The 16,505-nt window shown below is 43.1% G+C and overlaps 2 protein-coding genes across 5 annotated transcripts in view; both read left to right on the top strand.

The window, feature by feature from the left end:
• The first annotated feature begins 8,695 nt into the window (after positions 1 to 8,695).
• LOC142860488 (NACHT, LRR and PYD domains-containing protein 1a-like) overlaps positions 8,696 to 16,505 on the top strand; it is a 132,683-nt gene continuing 124,873 nt past the window's right edge. Inside the window, exons 1-3 of one of the 2 annotated variants that reach the window (XM_075991823.1) lie at positions 8,696 to 8,775; positions 9,329 to 9,431; positions 10,208 to 10,469. In XM_075991823.1, the coding sequence (XP_075847938.1) occupies positions 10,319 to 10,469 (151 nt within the window). In that variant the 5' untranslated portion in view covers positions 8,696 to 8,775; positions 9,329 to 9,431; positions 10,208 to 10,318. Of the gene's footprint in view, positions 8,776 to 9,328; positions 10,470 to 16,505 lie in introns of both variants that reach the window. The other variant, XM_075991824.1, reaches the window with a different exon arrangement.
• LOC142860487 (NACHT, LRR and PYD domains-containing protein 1b allele 3-like) overlaps positions 14,568 to 16,505 on the top strand; it is a 45,400-nt gene continuing 43,462 nt past the window's right edge. For all 3 annotated transcript variants that reach the window (XM_075991813.1, XM_075991817.1, XM_075991816.1), the window contains exon 1: positions 14,568 to 14,795. The gene's annotated coding sequence lies outside the window, so the exon portion shown is untranslated. The remainder of the gene's footprint in view (positions 14,796 to 16,505) is intronic.

Consider the following 16,505-nt stretch of genomic DNA (forward strand, 5'->3'; position numbering starts at 1 on the left):
AATGGATAATTTTCTCAATATACACATCTTATCAAAGTTAAATCAAGTTAAGATAAGCAATTTGCACAGATATATACCCCCTAGTGAAACAGAGGTAGTCACTAAAAGTTTTCCAAACATGAAATAGACCAGGACCAGATGGTTTAGTGCAGATTTCTACCAACCATTCAATGAAGACCTAATACTCCTCAAATTATCACACAAAATAGGAGCAGAATTAGTATTGCCATATTCATTTTATGAGACCACAGTCAGCATGATACTCAAATGCAAAAAAAAAAAGATTCAGCAAAGAAAGAATTGCAATCCAATTTCCTTAATGAACAAAAATGCAAAAATATTGTAAAATACTTGCAGTTTAGGCCTGGTGGACCCCAGAGGCCAAGCACAGGTCCACCCTAGGTATCTAGACTTGGGGCAGGAAGAATTTCACTGCCCTCTGGTACTAGGTAGTCAGGCCCCATTATGATTTTGGGCAGTAGAGTCCTGCCCAGCACCATGACAGACTGAGTCAGACAAGACCCACAAGCAGGCCAAAGGGGGACTGCCCTGGGCTCTGAAGAGGAATGATGGTCCTGTCCTGAGCCAAGATGGCTGAGTGGGAAGAGACCCATAGATGGCACGGGGCAAACAGGCACAATTATGGTCTACAAATGTACGATATGGTATGGGAGGGAAAAAAGACAGAACGGTTTGTGTCCTGTGGACAGAGGCAGATCTGAAGAGGTGAAAGTGGTGAGGAACAGGCAGATGAGGGTGGCTTGATTGCCAGCCAGAGCCATGGTGATGTCAGGGCCTGGGCTGCTGCTGGGGCCCAGGTCTGGGTTCATGACCCTGATGCATTCAAAGTCTGTATTGATGTCTATGACTCCTGATACCACCAAAGGTCTAGAAGGTAGACTTGGCACCACCCCTTACCACACCATACTGACTATAACTCTGAAGAGAACTGGTCCTGCCCCTCACCCACTGAAGCACTCTGGAGAGTGGACCCTATACCTCCCCTGGGTAACACAACAGAGCTGTCCCTGATGGGATAGGTGTGGGAGAGCTGACCCTAAAAGCAGGAAAGTAGGAGAACTGGCCCCACCCCTTGTTTATCTCTACAAAGGATGAGCTAGCCAGGTCAATGCAGGAGAGCTCTCCCTGGTGAGACCGATAAGAAGCAAGAGCTGGCTGGTGGATTGACTAATCCTGCAACTGTCCAGGCCCAGAACCAGGGTTATAGGTTGGTCAATAACATCTAACCCATATATGATCTGCTGGAGCAAATGAAGGGGCTGGGGGGCTGGAGAGATGGCTCAGTGGTTAAGAGCACACTGGTTGCTCTTCCAAAGGTCCTGAGTTCAATTCCCAGCAACCACATGGTGGCTCACAACCATCTATAAGGAGATCTGGCGCCCTCCTCTGGCATGCGGGCATACATGGAATGTTGTATACATAATAACTAAATAAATCTTAAAAAAAAAAAAAGAAAAATACTTCATGATATTTTAAAAAAAAAATGAAGGGGCTGGTATTGCAGACCCAAAGCTGGAGAATTTCCATAACACAAGGCAACAGCAGACTGTCCAAGAGAGGTCCAATGAGGGCCCAGCATCAAGAGTGTAGCAAAAAGCAGAAGCCCAGAACCAGATCAATGACCTTTGCAATGAACACTTGTGAATAAAGATATCTGAATAAACGGTTTACTGCATAACTCACTGTGTCACACTACTGCAATCAAGAAAAGATTGATGATTTTAATTTTTTTTCTTCTGAAATTTATGTTATTTTGGGGGGAGAGGCTGCAAGGATAGAAAGCAGATACAAAGGGATGAGGAAATAAATGGAATTGAGATGCATGATGTGAAAGACACAAAGAATAAATAGAAAGAAAAAATACTTAATATGTTAGAAGAAACATTAAAAATGAATTTAAAGAATACTTGCATTTCAAATGCAAGACCGCATCGAAAAGATCATCGGTGATTATCTAGTAGGCTTCATTCCAGAGTTGCAGGGATGGTTCAATATATGAAAATCAACAACTATAATCTTCCATATAAACAAACTTAAAGATAGTAATGGAAAACACATGATAAGCTCATCATTTCATTAGATCCAGAAAAGGCCTTTAACAAATCCAACTCCCCGTCATAATGAAAGTTCTTGAGACACGATGGATAAAAAGAACATATGTAAACATAATAACAGCAGTTCACAGAAAGTCCATAGCCAACATCAATTTAAATTGAGAGAAAATCAAAGCAATTCCACTAAAATCAGGAGCAAGAGAAGGTTATTGACTCTCTCCATATTTAGTCAAAATAGTATTCAAAGTCTTAGTTTGAGCAATAAGCTAAGGCTTATTGTTTATAAGATGTATAAGCTGAAGGAGATCAAGGGGATATAAATTGGAAAGGAAGTACTCAAAATATCTTTATTTGTAGATGATTTGATAATATACATAACTGTCCCTAAAAATTCCACTGGGAAACTCCGAGATCTGATAAAACAATTTGATCAAAGTAGCTGGATACCAAGTTAATTCATAACCATCACTACAAGTGACAAATGGACAGGAAAACAAATTAAAGAAACATCTTAGCCTCAAATAAAATAAAATATCTTGACATAACTCTAACCAAGCAAAGGAAACAAATGTATGATGAAACTTCAAGTCTTTGAAGGAAGTAATTGAAGAAGATATCAGAAGATGGAAAGCTCTCCCATGCTCATGGATCAGTAGGATGAACATAGTAACACATGTAAACTCAAATGTTCTCCCATAATACAATACAGACATGAAGCACAGTTAATCAAATCTCAGAAACAGATATTGGGGTTCAGCTTGAAGAAAAGAAAAGAAAAGCAACCAGCCCCTAACTCTTATTGAACCTCAGTCTGAAATGGTGATTCTGTCTCCAGGAAACCTCAGAATGAGACTGAGCCTGAAAACGGTCTCTTGCCATTTTATAACACTCTCTAGTTCTCGAATCAAAGGTGTGTACCACTGGGATTAAAGGCACACACTGCCCGGTTTCTATTTCAACTAGTGTGGCTACTGGGATTAAAGGTGTGTGTTAATACTGCCTGGTCTGTAAGGCTGACCAGTAGGGCTCTTTTCCTCTCTGATCTTCAGGCAAGCTTTATTTATTAAAAATATAAATGAAATACCACTACAAAAATACATGTTAACTTGTTACTTACAAGTTAAAAAACAAAAATAGAAAAATATTTAAATTTTTACAATCCGTTATGAAGTTATGTTTCTATAAGAGCAGAAGGTCTTTCATGTATAGGGAAATGCTGTAATCACAGCAAACGATAACCTCAACTATGAGCCAAGGTGTTTCAGAAGCATCACAGGGGTTGTGTGGTGTGTGGTTGTGTTGTGTGTGGTTGTGTGGTGTGTGGGTTCGTGCAGTACAAAGTACTCAGGCCGGGTGCTCAGAACCAGAGGTGTGAGGAAGTCACATGATGCAACATGGCACACACTGCAGAAACGCCTCAGATTCAGTGCACATTTGAATTAAGCTTGGCCATTTCATGTACACAAAACATTTTTCTTGTCAAAATTTTGCAATTGCCAGAGTGACATCATCCCATACAGAGATGTGATTCACAGCTTAAGAACCTGATGTACATCCTGGCAGTGGTGGTGCATGCCTTAAATCCAGTACTTGGGAGGTAAAAACGGGTGGATCTCCGTGACTTCAAGGCCAACCTCATCTACAAAGGAACTTCTAGGACAGTTAAAACTGTTACATAAGGAAAGCCTGTTGAAGGGAAGGAAGAAAGGAAGGAAGGAAGGAAGGAAGGAAGGAAGGAAGGAAGGAAGGAAGGAAGGAAGGAAGGAAGGAAGGAAGGAAGGAAGGAAAAAGGGAACTAACTGATGGTACAATTTTAAAATAAGGGGCAGACATTAAGACTGTGATTAAGAGCCTTGCTGCTATTGCATAGGTTCAGAATTCTACTCCCAGCACCATAATCAGACAGATATACATTCAAAGACACACACACACACACAAATGTACACACATTCACACACAAAGACAAACATATAAAAGAATGACAAATTGGGATTCCTCTTTATTGCTCACCCATCTACCAAAGTAGGACACAATGTTCATGATGGTATGTTTGCCGCAAGGGTAGGCCTACCAGTTTCTTTGCCCAGGCTGTCTGGATACCCTCTGGATCACGTTTCTGGACCCCTACTTCCCAGACTCATAACCAAAGCTGTTATCCTGTTATCCTGGCTTCTCAGTGCCTCCCATCTTCTCCTCTGGACTCCGCAGGTGTGCTAGCTCAGCCTGTGGGAATCTCTGAAGTTCTCCCTCTCTTTATCTCTTAGGACACAGTATTTTCCTTATTGTCATGCCTACCCTTCATGTTGTCACAGGCAGAAAGCTTCTCCCAAGACTTCTTACACAGAATCCTCTAGGGTTTTATTTGATAAGAGATAATTCCATGTTTTGACCTTCCTTTCTGCTACATTGACTTCATTGGGAGTTTGGAAATAAAACTAAATAGTTGGATATTACAAGGGAACTCAAGGCTCTTAAATGTATACAACAGATATAAAACCTTGGGTTTCTTTGTAAATAAGAGAAAATGCTAAAATATCATGCTGTGGAATATTAGTTGAAGTTGTGCTACGTTTATTTATGCTATGGAATATTTGTTTTAATGATTCAAAGGTGTGCTGCATTCTTTTAGGTTGCATTTGTTTAACTCTGTGAAGCTGTGCTACTTTGCCTGTCTAAAACCCCTGATTTGTCTAATAAAGAGCTGAACGACCAACAGCAAGGCAGGAGAAAGGATAGGCATGGCTGGCAGGCAGAAAGAATAAGTAGGAGGAGAAATCTGGGAAGAAAGGATCAAAGATCTAGGGAAAAAAGAAGGAAAGGAGGATGCCAGGGGCCAGCCACCCACCTATATAGCAAGCCATAGAGTAAGAAGTAAAGGAAGATATACAGAAATAGAAAAAGGTAAAACCCAGAGGCAAAAGGTAGACAGAATAACTTAGTTAAGAAAAGCTGGTTAGAAACAAAGCAAGCTAGGGCAGGGCATAGAAGTAAGAATAAGCTTCCTCCAAAAGCTAGAGATAAACCCTGTCTCAAAAAACAAACAAACAAACAAACAAAAAGAATAAGCCTCCATGTGATATATTTTGAAGCTAGCTAGTTGACCTCCTAAAGAACCAGAAGAGCAAAGAGAAAAAAAAAACAACAATATCAATACCAATTTGTAAATATAAATTTAAGTCTGAGTTTCTTAAAAGATATATAAAATGAAATATATTTAGGTGTACTAATTTCATTTCATGAATTATTGGTATATAAAAAGAAGTTCACATTCCTTTCTTCTGGCTGTGTGCTGGAACGCAAGGTCACTGAGTGCTCTAGGTAACCCAGGCCTTCTGCTGATGTGGTTAGGATGCTCTGAGAAACAAGTTATGACAGGACAGACTCTGTGTCCAGCAGCAAATCCACACTGACACAGTCCCCATACCTGAGGTCCTCAACTTGGGTCCTCCAAAGGACATGTCACCTGGACAGTGGTCAAGTGTTTGGTTGCTTCAATCACATACTGGTACATTCACAGCTTTTTTTATTTTTACTGTTAAAATACATTAGTGACAAGTTTTTTGTGTCAAGTTTCCAGCTGTGGCTTCCCTGTCAATAAAATGTTTTTGGCAGTGTGAACCAATACCAATAGTCACAACAGGGAGCAAAGGGCACCTCCTTCTTCATTGTGGAGTGGAGGGCTGGCTGCATTCTCCTGCCTGTCCTTTCTTACATTATAAAATTTTTTATTTAACATTTTGTGTCCTCCAGGAGAAACATTGCAAAATTAAAAACCACAATCTTTGGCTCTTGACTCCTCAAATGTGTTTCTTTATATTTTCCAACATAGTATTTGTATTGCTTATTTGGGAATTTCCATAATGCAGCCCAATCACACTGACTTTCCAGTCCCTGCATGAATATCCTCCCACCCTTCTAACCTCTCCCACCAAAAATGAAGAAGAAGAAAGAAAGGAAAGAAAGGGGAGGAAGGAAGAAAAATTAAGAAAAGGAAAAAATATGAGTCACAGAAACATCTATGTCCCTGTTTCAAAACCGTGAATCTGCAGTAATCAATATCACTGTAAAAGTAGCTTCCTTGCCCTTTACAGTCAGTGGGATCATGAATCATGGGCTTCTACTTGGTTTCTGGCAATAGCACTGCTACGAACATCCACCTGGTCTACGGACTCAGCACTTTCCAGGAACTTCCTCTTGATGTCCTGTGGGAGTGCAGACAACAGACGACAGGACGGCCCTCTGCTGAAGCACAGAGCACAGACACCATCACAGTCTTTATCAGCAGCACGGGCCAAAGCTGTCAATATGGCCTCTGGGGTAACATGGGCCATGAACACCACTATGGACCGCAGTGACAGCCAGGCCCACGGACATCAACATGGCCTCTGGTAACGGCACAGACAACAGACATCCACATGACCCCAGAAGACCTCAAAGAACACCCACATCAACATGGCCTTCAGCAGGCCCAGGGCCCATGGATATCAACATGGCTTCTGACAGTGGCACAGACAGCGCACGTCCACATGGCCCTCAGTGGTAACATGGGCCTCAGATGTCAGAACAACCACTGGCTGCAGTAGGATCAATGACCCAAACATGGCCTGCATCCACAACATGGACCACAGACATCGAAATTGTTTCAGGTGGCAGCATAGACCACAGATCTCTGCATTGACCTCAGGTTTCATCATGGCCTAGGGCAGCAGCACTGACCACCAATACCATGGCCTCTGGAAAAAATACAGATAGTGAAGGTCTTTCTAGGAGGTCCAATCCAGAAAACGAACTGTTAGACCTGATACGACTAAATGTAATTTTCTATCCTTCTTCTTCTGGTGTAATTTTAAACTGTGACACCATATTGACAAGATCATCAAATCCTAGAAGTCCATCAACGATTTCTTTATCACTCTTCGTCACAGTGTGAGTCCTTGATCCTATATTCTTGTCCATTGTCTAGTGGCAGAAGCTGCCATAGGTTCATGGTTGCATTACAATCCATGGCCGTAAAGAATTTACTTTAACATGTGTGCAGGGGTTCCTTCCAGTTACGGCAGCCATGCTTGCTCTGGACACAGCTGGTGAATGACACAGACCTCTGAATCCTCATCACCTCCATCTTGCAGCAAGACTGACTGAGGCGCCCAACACGCATGACTGCAGTGAAACAAGTGACCGTTTTCTATATGGACAGTGTTGCCCTACAGCAGAGCCCCTGACACGGACATGGGCAGACTGAATAGACGTGAACATATAGTTAGCCTGGGGTCTCCTCTGCTGCTTTCACACTAAGTTGCGCTAAGCACCAAAGTTTCCATCACTTGAGGGACAGACAGAGCTCAAGGTAAAAGGAGCTGGGTAAGAGAGGGTGTGGCATCTTCAGGGGAGGGGTCCATGCAAATTCCTGTGGTCTCTCAATTGCTCTATGAGTAATCCCTAACAAATTCATTTCTATTCATTGAGATGAACTTAATGAGTCAGTCTTTGGGCAGTGGAAAGGTCAGAAGTTAGGGCAGATATTAATCTCCCCAGAAAAGTCACACCACAGTTGTGGTCAACAAATAGCTCAGTATATGCAAATGAGACTATACACTAGATGGCAGATTCAAACTAAGTGTGAAAATACATACAATAAACTGCTTTTTCAAACATATTTTCAGGTTATTTAAACTCAAGAATTTTAATTTTATTTGCTGTTTATTTTCTTTTCTTAAGTTATAAACAGTTCAGGAGCAATTAAAAATGTAGCAAGGGTATAGTTTTCAAACTTCTGAAATCACACCTTATCAAAACAGACTTATAAATTCAGCAGTGATTTTTTTAAGGTAATCATGTGTTCTGGCAAGGTTTTCATCCTATAATAACATTGCCTGAGATTATTTTAATGTATGTCTTAAATAACTTGCCACATATGTCCTAGCTTAAAACAATTTATTGAATAACAATGTTTTGGATGGAAAAAGTTTCAGATGATAAAAATAAGGGATTTTTGTTGTTGTTGTTGTTGTTGTTTTAAAGTGTAATGACAAGCAAAAATTACTCATTGGTGACTAAAGTATTTATTCACTGGCAAAGAGAAAGCCTTGCTGACACGTGGTTCTGATAAACTGGATGTCTGCATGTAAAGAACCTTCCTCTGCTCTCACCCTGTAGTGCACTCAACTCCAAATGTACCAAAGACATCAACCCAAGACTTCAGGAGTTAAAAATAAATAAATACACGGGGTTTGGGCCTAAGAACAACTTCCTGAAATGAAAAGCCTGTGTGCTGGGCAGGCTACAGGGAGGAGAGAGAGTCCAGAAATCCACAGCACAAACCTGGGAGCTCCAGGAGATTCTGCTGAACTGGAACCTGGTGGCAAACCTGGGATACCCTGCTTTACTGGATGTAAGAAGTGAGGCTCAGACCTGAGTCCTGCACTCAGCAGGTGGGGCCCCTGCAGGCTTGGCTGAAGCTCTCAAGGGACTCCTCCTCCAGCCCAGGCTTCTGCAGAGAATTCACAACAGGAAACCAGCTGAACAATGCTCAACCTCCACTCACAGGGTCCAGAGGAAGACCATCTGCCATCTGCGCAGACTCTGATTCCTGCCTGGCTTCCTGGAGAAGCTGGGTCTCTTTCACTTTCAAAACTACTCTTACTAGCTGAGAAGCCTGGGCCAGGGAAGCACGCATCAGAGAGCCCCCTAAAAGAGCAGGGTGAGTAGTGGGACCAACAGAGTCCACCGAACTATTTGAGTTATGGGACGATAAATGCACTAAGGCACACTGCGGCAGACATGGGGGACCTTGTCCTGAGAGCCAGGGCCCAGGCTCCACCCTGCTTGGAGAATCTGCAGGCCAGCTCTGGTGGGTGGAAGGTCGCTGGATTTCTCTGTAGGCTCCATGTGTCTGCTCCTGTCATAGCCTATTCTGCACCCTCCTCTCTCCTGTCTTCCATGAACCTGCAGGTATAAGGGTCGTGAGTGGGGAGGTGTTAAGTGGGAAGCCTTAGAATGAGAAATAAAAAGACAAAAGTAATCCATGGGACCAGCAGGGCTTGCCTAAGATGATAACTTGTGCCATGCAGTTTGTTTAAAAGAACAGTGTCATATAAACTATTTCCTGGGGAAAGTGGCTAATGTCAAAAGAAAGCTACATCCATCAGTTTTTATGGCTAGCCTGGGCCAAATCTTCACTGCTGTGGTTCTTCAAAATTAGAGACCTAGATCTCCTGTCAGCTGCTGGTGGTAGGAACTGTGTCTTCCTCCAGGAACAGTGCGGATTCTGCACCAACAAACCCAAGCTGGTTGAATGGGACCCACAGACTTAATTAAGGACCAGACAAAGATTCAGTGACTGTCATCTTCCTAAGGGTGAGCTTTTGTTCCCTTACACTCTGGCTCCTCCCCTTGATCTCTCCATTCCTCCTTCTCTATTTTCCCTGTCCTTTAAAAGTTCACACAAGTTCCTCCTGGATCAAATCCTTGCCATCACTAGGTCCACATTAGGACAATGGGTACCCTGGCTACGAGCTTACTGGGTCACCTTTCTTGATTCTCATCTTACTTCCTGACTGTAGCCCCATCTGTTAACGGTTTTTAAAGGTTCCTCTGGGAATGAATGACAGCAATCACAGAACCCACTGCAGCAGTATAACTTAAAACTGTTTTCCTGGTTCATGAAGTCACCCAAAACTATGCCCCATAAACCCTAGGAATAGAGCCTAGCCTGACCTCTGCCTTCCCCCTCCTGCTGGAAGCAGGCAATGAGAAAATATACCCCCTTCTTATAATGGGTCCTCAGTGTTAGATAAATGACCTTAATGACCTAAGAGAAGAAACCTTAGATAGCTGGGAAAACCCAACTCAGAATAACTTCCCTGACAGGAAAGCCGATGTAGTGCCAAGAATATCTGCCAAGATCATTCAAGAATCCATAAAGAACACATGCACTGATAAACCTTCCTCCCAGAGCCCCCTCTTTTGCCCTATAAAGTCCAAACGCTGCACCTGGGCACACAGTCTCCATCCCCAAGAGAGACTAGAATCCTTCAGTTGTTGTGATCAGAGGACCATCTCCCTGTAATGCTTGTTCTGTTCTTTCTTTTCCCGATCTTCTCCATGGGTTCTGATCAAACACCCTTTCCCAGAGCGGAAACGGTTGTCAGAGACCAGGATACACTGGCCTCCTGTTCTGAGCAACAACAAAAGGGAAAAGCAAAGCTCTGCCAGCAAGAGCTGCACAGCCAAGCACCATCACCATGGAAGAAGTTCAGTCCAAGAAGACAAGTGGCGCAGAGGAGGCTCAGCAAAAGGGCCAACAGGTCGTGGGTTCCACCCAGAATTGGGGGGAGCAGATGAATCTGGAGCCTCAAAAGACCAAAACCCCAGCAGAGAAGGACTTGACAAAAAGTAAGTACAATAAGGACCTCAACCCACCGCTACTGTAACTCCTCCATCACCACTGAGTCCTCCTGCCAGGGTTTCCATGGGCAGGCTAATCACCTGTCAGAAGGATTCACAGGCCCAGGACAGCCTGGAACCAGAAAGCATGCAGAAAGAACTAAGTGAACTTTAGAGCCCCACACCCTCAGCTACAGGAGTGCATTCTCAGGCCCCTGGGAAGGAGCACTCTGAAGCTTCAGGAGTGGGGAGAGGCTGGTATTCAGGATGGCTCTGAAAGGGAGGAGCACAGAGTTCAAGTAAGTCCCCCAAAGGAAAACTTGGTGACGCTTAAGTTACAAACCCAGACTGAAGTTTGGCAGAGTCAGACTCCAGTCATGGCTCTATCACCCTGGACAAGTCACTTTACTGCCCTCAGCCCCCATGTCTCCATTTAAGAAACAGGAGGGAGGTAAAAACTTGTTTCCTTGGCTGTGAGAGTAAAGTGAAAATTCATGTTGTTTATTGAACAGTATTCAATTAATGTTCAGGTATTATAAGTACAAGTGAATACAATTTCAGCTGCTGTTATTATAGTTTGTAACCCTGTGCGACAGAAGGTCAGAGCCCCACATGAAGGAGCTGAGGCTCACAGAGAAGACTAGAGACTCACACAGAGGACTAATAAAGAACCAGGGCAGATGTGTGAACTTCATGGTCCCAGAGAAGGATCTTTCCTCATCAGGAACTCTGAGAGCATCTTGTGACAGCGAAGAAGGCTATAGGGGTGGGGAGTAAGGCCCCCAGGTTTGTTGCCCTGGCTCCTATCTCTGTGTTAGGCCATCAGCCTCTGTGACACTCACGGTGGGGAACATGAGCAGCCTGTGTGCAGAAATAAAGATGAACTAAACTTGAAGCTGTGAAAGGAACTTAAAGTCCACATAGGTAGTGGTTCTTCACAAGTGACCACCCATCTGAATGGGGACCTGAACAAGGGACTTAAATACAGTGAAGCCATGGTGGAGAGCTAAGGGTCACAGACTAGAGAGGCTCCACTATACTATGCAATGCTGAATTTGCATTTGACACAAGAACCATCTGGAAACCTGAGAAACCGAAAAACTGCTTTCCAAAGTCGTTGCACAAGTTTGCATTCCCACCAGCAATGGATGAGGGAACCCCTTCCTCCACAACCTCTCCAGCAGAGGCTATCATTGGTATTTTTGATTTTAGCCAATCTGACAGGTGTAAGATGATATCTCAAAGTTGTTTTGATTTGCATTTTCCTGATCCCTAAGGAGGTTGAGCATGACCTTAAGTGTCTTTTGGCCATTTGAACATCTTCTGTTGTGAATTCTCTGTTCAGTTCAGTGCCCCATTTTTAAATTGGGTTGAGTAGCATTTTAAAGTCTAGTTTCTTGAGTTCTTTATATATTTTGGAGATCAGACCTTTGTCTATTGTGGGGTTGGTGAAGATCTTCTCCCAGTCAGTGGGTTGCCTTTTTGTCTTAGTGACAGTGTCCTTTGCTTTACAGAAGCTTCTCAGTTTCAGTAGGTCCCATTTATTCAATGTTGCCCTTAATGTCTGTGCTGCTGGGGTTATACCTAGGAAGCGATCGCCTGTGCCCGTCTGTTGTAGGGTACCTCCCAATTTCTCTTCTATCAGGTTCAGTGTGCTCAGACTGATATTGAGGTCTTTGATCCATTTGGACTTGAGTTTTGTGCATGGTGATAGATATGGGCCAATTTTCATTCTTCTACAGGTTGACATCCAGTTGTGCCAGCACCATTTGTTGAAGATGCTTTCTTTCTTCCATTGTATACTTTTAGCTCCTTTATCGAAAATGAGGTGTTCATAGGATTGTGGGTTAAAATCTGGGTCTTCTATACAATTCCATTGGTCGACTTCTCTGTTTTTATGCCAGTACCACACTGTTTTCATCACTGTAGCTCTGTAGTAGAGTTTGAAGTCAGGGATGGTAATGCCTCCAGAAGTTCCTTTATTATACAAGACTGTTTTGGCTATCCTGGGTTTTTTGTTTTTCCATATAAAGTTGATTATTGTCCTCTCAACATCTGTGAAGAATTTTGATGGGACTTTGATGGGGATTGCATTGAATCTATAAATAGCCTTGGTAGAATTGCCATTTTTTCTATGTTGATCCTCCCAATCCAAGAGCAAGGGAGATCTTTCCACTTTCTGGTATCCTCTTCAATTGCTTTCTTCAATTCCTTAAAGTTCTTGTCAAATAGATCTTTCACTTTCCTGGTTAGAGTTACCCCAATTATTTTGTGCTATTTGTGGCTATTGTGAAAGATGATGTTTCTCTGATTTCCCTCTCTGCTTCCATATCCTTTGTGTATAGGAGGGCGACTGATTTTTTGGAGTTGATCTTGTATCCTGCCACATTACTAAAGGTGTTTATCAGCTTTAGGAGTTCTTTGGTGGAGTTTTTGGGGTCGCTTATGTACACTATCATATCATCTGCAAATAATGAAAGTTTAACCTCTTCCTTCCCAATTCGAATCCCCTTGATCCCATTATGTTGTCTTATTGCTATTGCTAAAACTTCAAGCACTATATTGAAGAGGTATGGAGAGAGTCGACAGCCTTGCCGTGTTCCTGATTTTAGTGGGATGGCTTTGAGTTTCTCTCCATTTAGTTTGATGTTTGCTGTCGGTTTGCTGTAAATAGCTTTTATTATATTTAGGTATGACCCTTGTATCCCTAATCTCTCCAATACTTTTATCATAAAGGGATGTTGAATTTTGTCAAAGGCTTTTTCAGCATCTAATGAAATGATCATATGATTTTTTCTTTCAGTTTATTTATATGGTGGATTACATTGATAGATGTTCGTATGTTGAACCAGCCCTGCATCTCTGGGATGAAGCCTACTTGATCATAATGGATAATTTTTCTAATGTGTTCTTGGATTCGGTTTGTCAGTATTTTGTTGAGTATTTTTGCGTCGATGTTCATGAGTGAGATTGGCCTGTAATTCTCTTTCTTGGTTGACTCTTTGTGTGGTTTTGTTATCAGATTGACTGTAGCTTCATAAAAGGAATTTGGCAATGACTCTTCTGTTTCTATATTGTGAAATACATTAAGGAGTATAGGTATCAGCTATTCTTGGAAGTTCTGGTAGAATTCCGCATTGAAACCATCTGGTCCTGGGCCTTTTTTGGTAGGGAGGTTTTTGATGACAGCTTCTAATTCTTCACGACTAACAGGTCTATTTAGATTGTTCACCTGGTCCTGGTTTAACTTTGGTATATGGTATTTATCTAAAAACTTGTGCATTTCTTTTACATTTTCCAGTTTTGTGGCATACAGGCTTTTGTAGTAAGATCTAATGATTCTTTGAATTTCCTCTGTGTCTGTTGTTATGTCCCCCTTTTCATTTCTGATCTTATTAATTTGCATATTTTCTCTGCCATTTGATTAGTTTGGATAGGGGTTTATCAATTTTGTTGATTTTCTCTAGGAACCAGCTTTTTGTTTCATTGATTCTTCGTATTGTTTTCTGTGTTTCTATTTTGTTGATTTCTGCCCTCAGTTTGATTATTTCCAGTCTTTTACTCCTCCTAGGTGAGTCTGCTTCTTTTTTTTCTAGAGCTTTCAGGTGGGCTGTTAAGTCTCCAATGTGTGCTTTCTCTGCTTTCTTTAAATGGGCACTTAGTGCTATGAACTTTCCTCTCAGGACTGCTTTCATAGTGTCCCATGAGTTTGAATAGGTTGTTTCTTTATTTTCATTGAATTCAAGGAAGACTTTGATTTCTTTCTTTATTTCTTCCTTGATCCAGGTATGGTTCAGAAGTTAACTGTTGCGGACCACCGGGCGGCGGAACGCGGCCGGACCACCGGGCGGCGGAACGCGGCCGGACCACCGGGCGGCGGAACGCGGCCGGACCACCGGGCGGCGGAACGCGGCCGGACCACCGGGCGGCGGAACGCGGCCGGACCACCGGGCGGCGGAACGCGGCCGGACCACCGGGCGGCGGAACGCGGCCGGACCACCGGGCGGCGGAACGCGGCCGGACCACCGGGCGGCGGAACGCGGCCGGACCACCGGGCGGCGGAACGCGGCCGGACCACCGGGCGGCGGAACGCGGCCGGACCACCGGGCGGCGGAACGCGGCCGGACCACCGGGCGGCGGAACGCGGCCGGACCACCGGGCGGCGGAACGCGGCCGGAGGACGCCCATCGCAGCCGGCGGGGACCCACTGGGACCAGAGTGGCAGCAGAGGACACAGGCTGCTGGCGGTGGGAACCATCCCAGCAGGAGAAGCAGGCTGCAGGGACCGCGCGCAACGCCAAGAACAGATCGCCCCACTACAATTAAACCAAAGAGGTAGGCCTTCGGTTGGGGAGGTCCCTGGCAAAGGAGGAGCCGGGTCCTATTCCTGAAGACCTTTCTGGGGGGTGAGAGGGATCTTGGCCCCCGGCAGGAACCAGGAAACAGAGCAAGGGCATTTTGTAAGAGGAGCCCCTGGCCAGCAGGGGAACCTGAACCAGTTTTAAAAGACCCCTTAGATAGCATCGATAGGAGGAGATGGGCAGGCGCCAAGGAAAGAATTCACCCAATAATCTGAAAAACAACATGAAAACACCAGAACCCAACGATCTTACAACAGAAGGTCTCCAACACCATAACACAGAAGAAGTGGAAAAAATTGACTTTATGAAAGCTGTAGAGTCCCTTAAACAACATGTGAAAAATGCCCTTATAGAAATGGATGAGAAGTATAACCAAAAATTTGAAGAAATGAGTAAATACGTACATAATACCCTGGGAAACCAAGAAAGAACGATCAAACAGGTAATGGAAACAGTTCAAGAATTGAAAACTGAAATGGAAGCAAGGAAGAAAACACAAACTGAGGCCCAGCTGGATATGGAAAATCTAGGTCAACGAGCAGAGCCTACAGAAACAAGCATAAACAATAGAATACAAGAAATAGAAGAGAGAATCTCAGATTCTGAGGACAACATAGAGAAAATAAACGCTCTGATCAAAGAAAACTGCAAAGCCAACAAATTCTCATCACAAAACATTCAGGAAATATGGGACACAATAAAAAGACCAAATCTAAGAATAATAGGAATAGAAGAAGGAGAAGAGTCACAGCTCAAAGGCCCAGAAAATATTTTGAACAAAATTATGGAAGAAAACTTTCCCAACATAAAGAAAGATATTCCTTTGAATATTCAAGAAGCATATAGAACACCAAACAGACTGGATCAAAGGAAAACATCCCCTCGCCATATAATAATCAAAACACAAAATATACAGGTTAAAGAAAGAATACTAAGAGCTGCAAAGGAAAAAGGCCAAGTAACTTATAAAGGTAAACCGATCAGACTTACACCTGTTTTCTCTATGGAAACAATGAAAGCCAGAAGGTCCTGGATAGAAGTACTGCAGAAGCTAAGAGACCATGGATGCAAGCCCAGACTACTATACCCAGCCAAGCTTTCGTTCACTATAAATGGAGAAATCAAGACATTCCAGGATAAAAACAAATTTAAACAATACGTAGCCACGAATCCAGCCCTACAGAAAGTAATAGAAGGAAAATCGCAACCCAAGGAATCCAACATTGCCAACACTGCTTACAATAACTCAGGCATCTAGCGACCCTTCACTAGCACAACTCAAAGAAGGGAGACACACAAATTCTACTTCCAAAAACAATAAGAATATCTGGCGTAAACAACCACTGGTCATTAATATCACTTAATATTAATGGTCTCAATTCACCTATAAAAAGGCACAGGCTAAGAGATTGGATACGAAAACAGGATCCAACATTCTGCTGTTTGCAAGAAACACATCTCAACCACAAAGACAGGCATCTACTCAGAGTAAAGGGCTGGGAAAAGATCTTTCAAGCAAATGGTCCTAAGAAAAAAGCAGGTGTGGCCATATTAATTTCTAACAAAACTGACTTCAAACTAAAATCAATCCGAAGAGATCGAGATGGACACTTTATACTCATAACAGGAACAATTTGTCAGGATGAAGTCTCAATCCTGAATATTTACGCCCCTAATATAAGAG

The sequence above is a fragment of the Microtus pennsylvanicus genome, chromosome 11, assembly GCF_037038515.1.
Source record: "Microtus pennsylvanicus isolate mMicPen1 chromosome 11, mMicPen1.hap1, whole genome shotgun sequence".
In the NCBI taxonomy this organism is placed as follows: Eukaryota; Metazoa; Chordata; class Mammalia; order Rodentia; family Cricetidae; genus Microtus; species Microtus pennsylvanicus.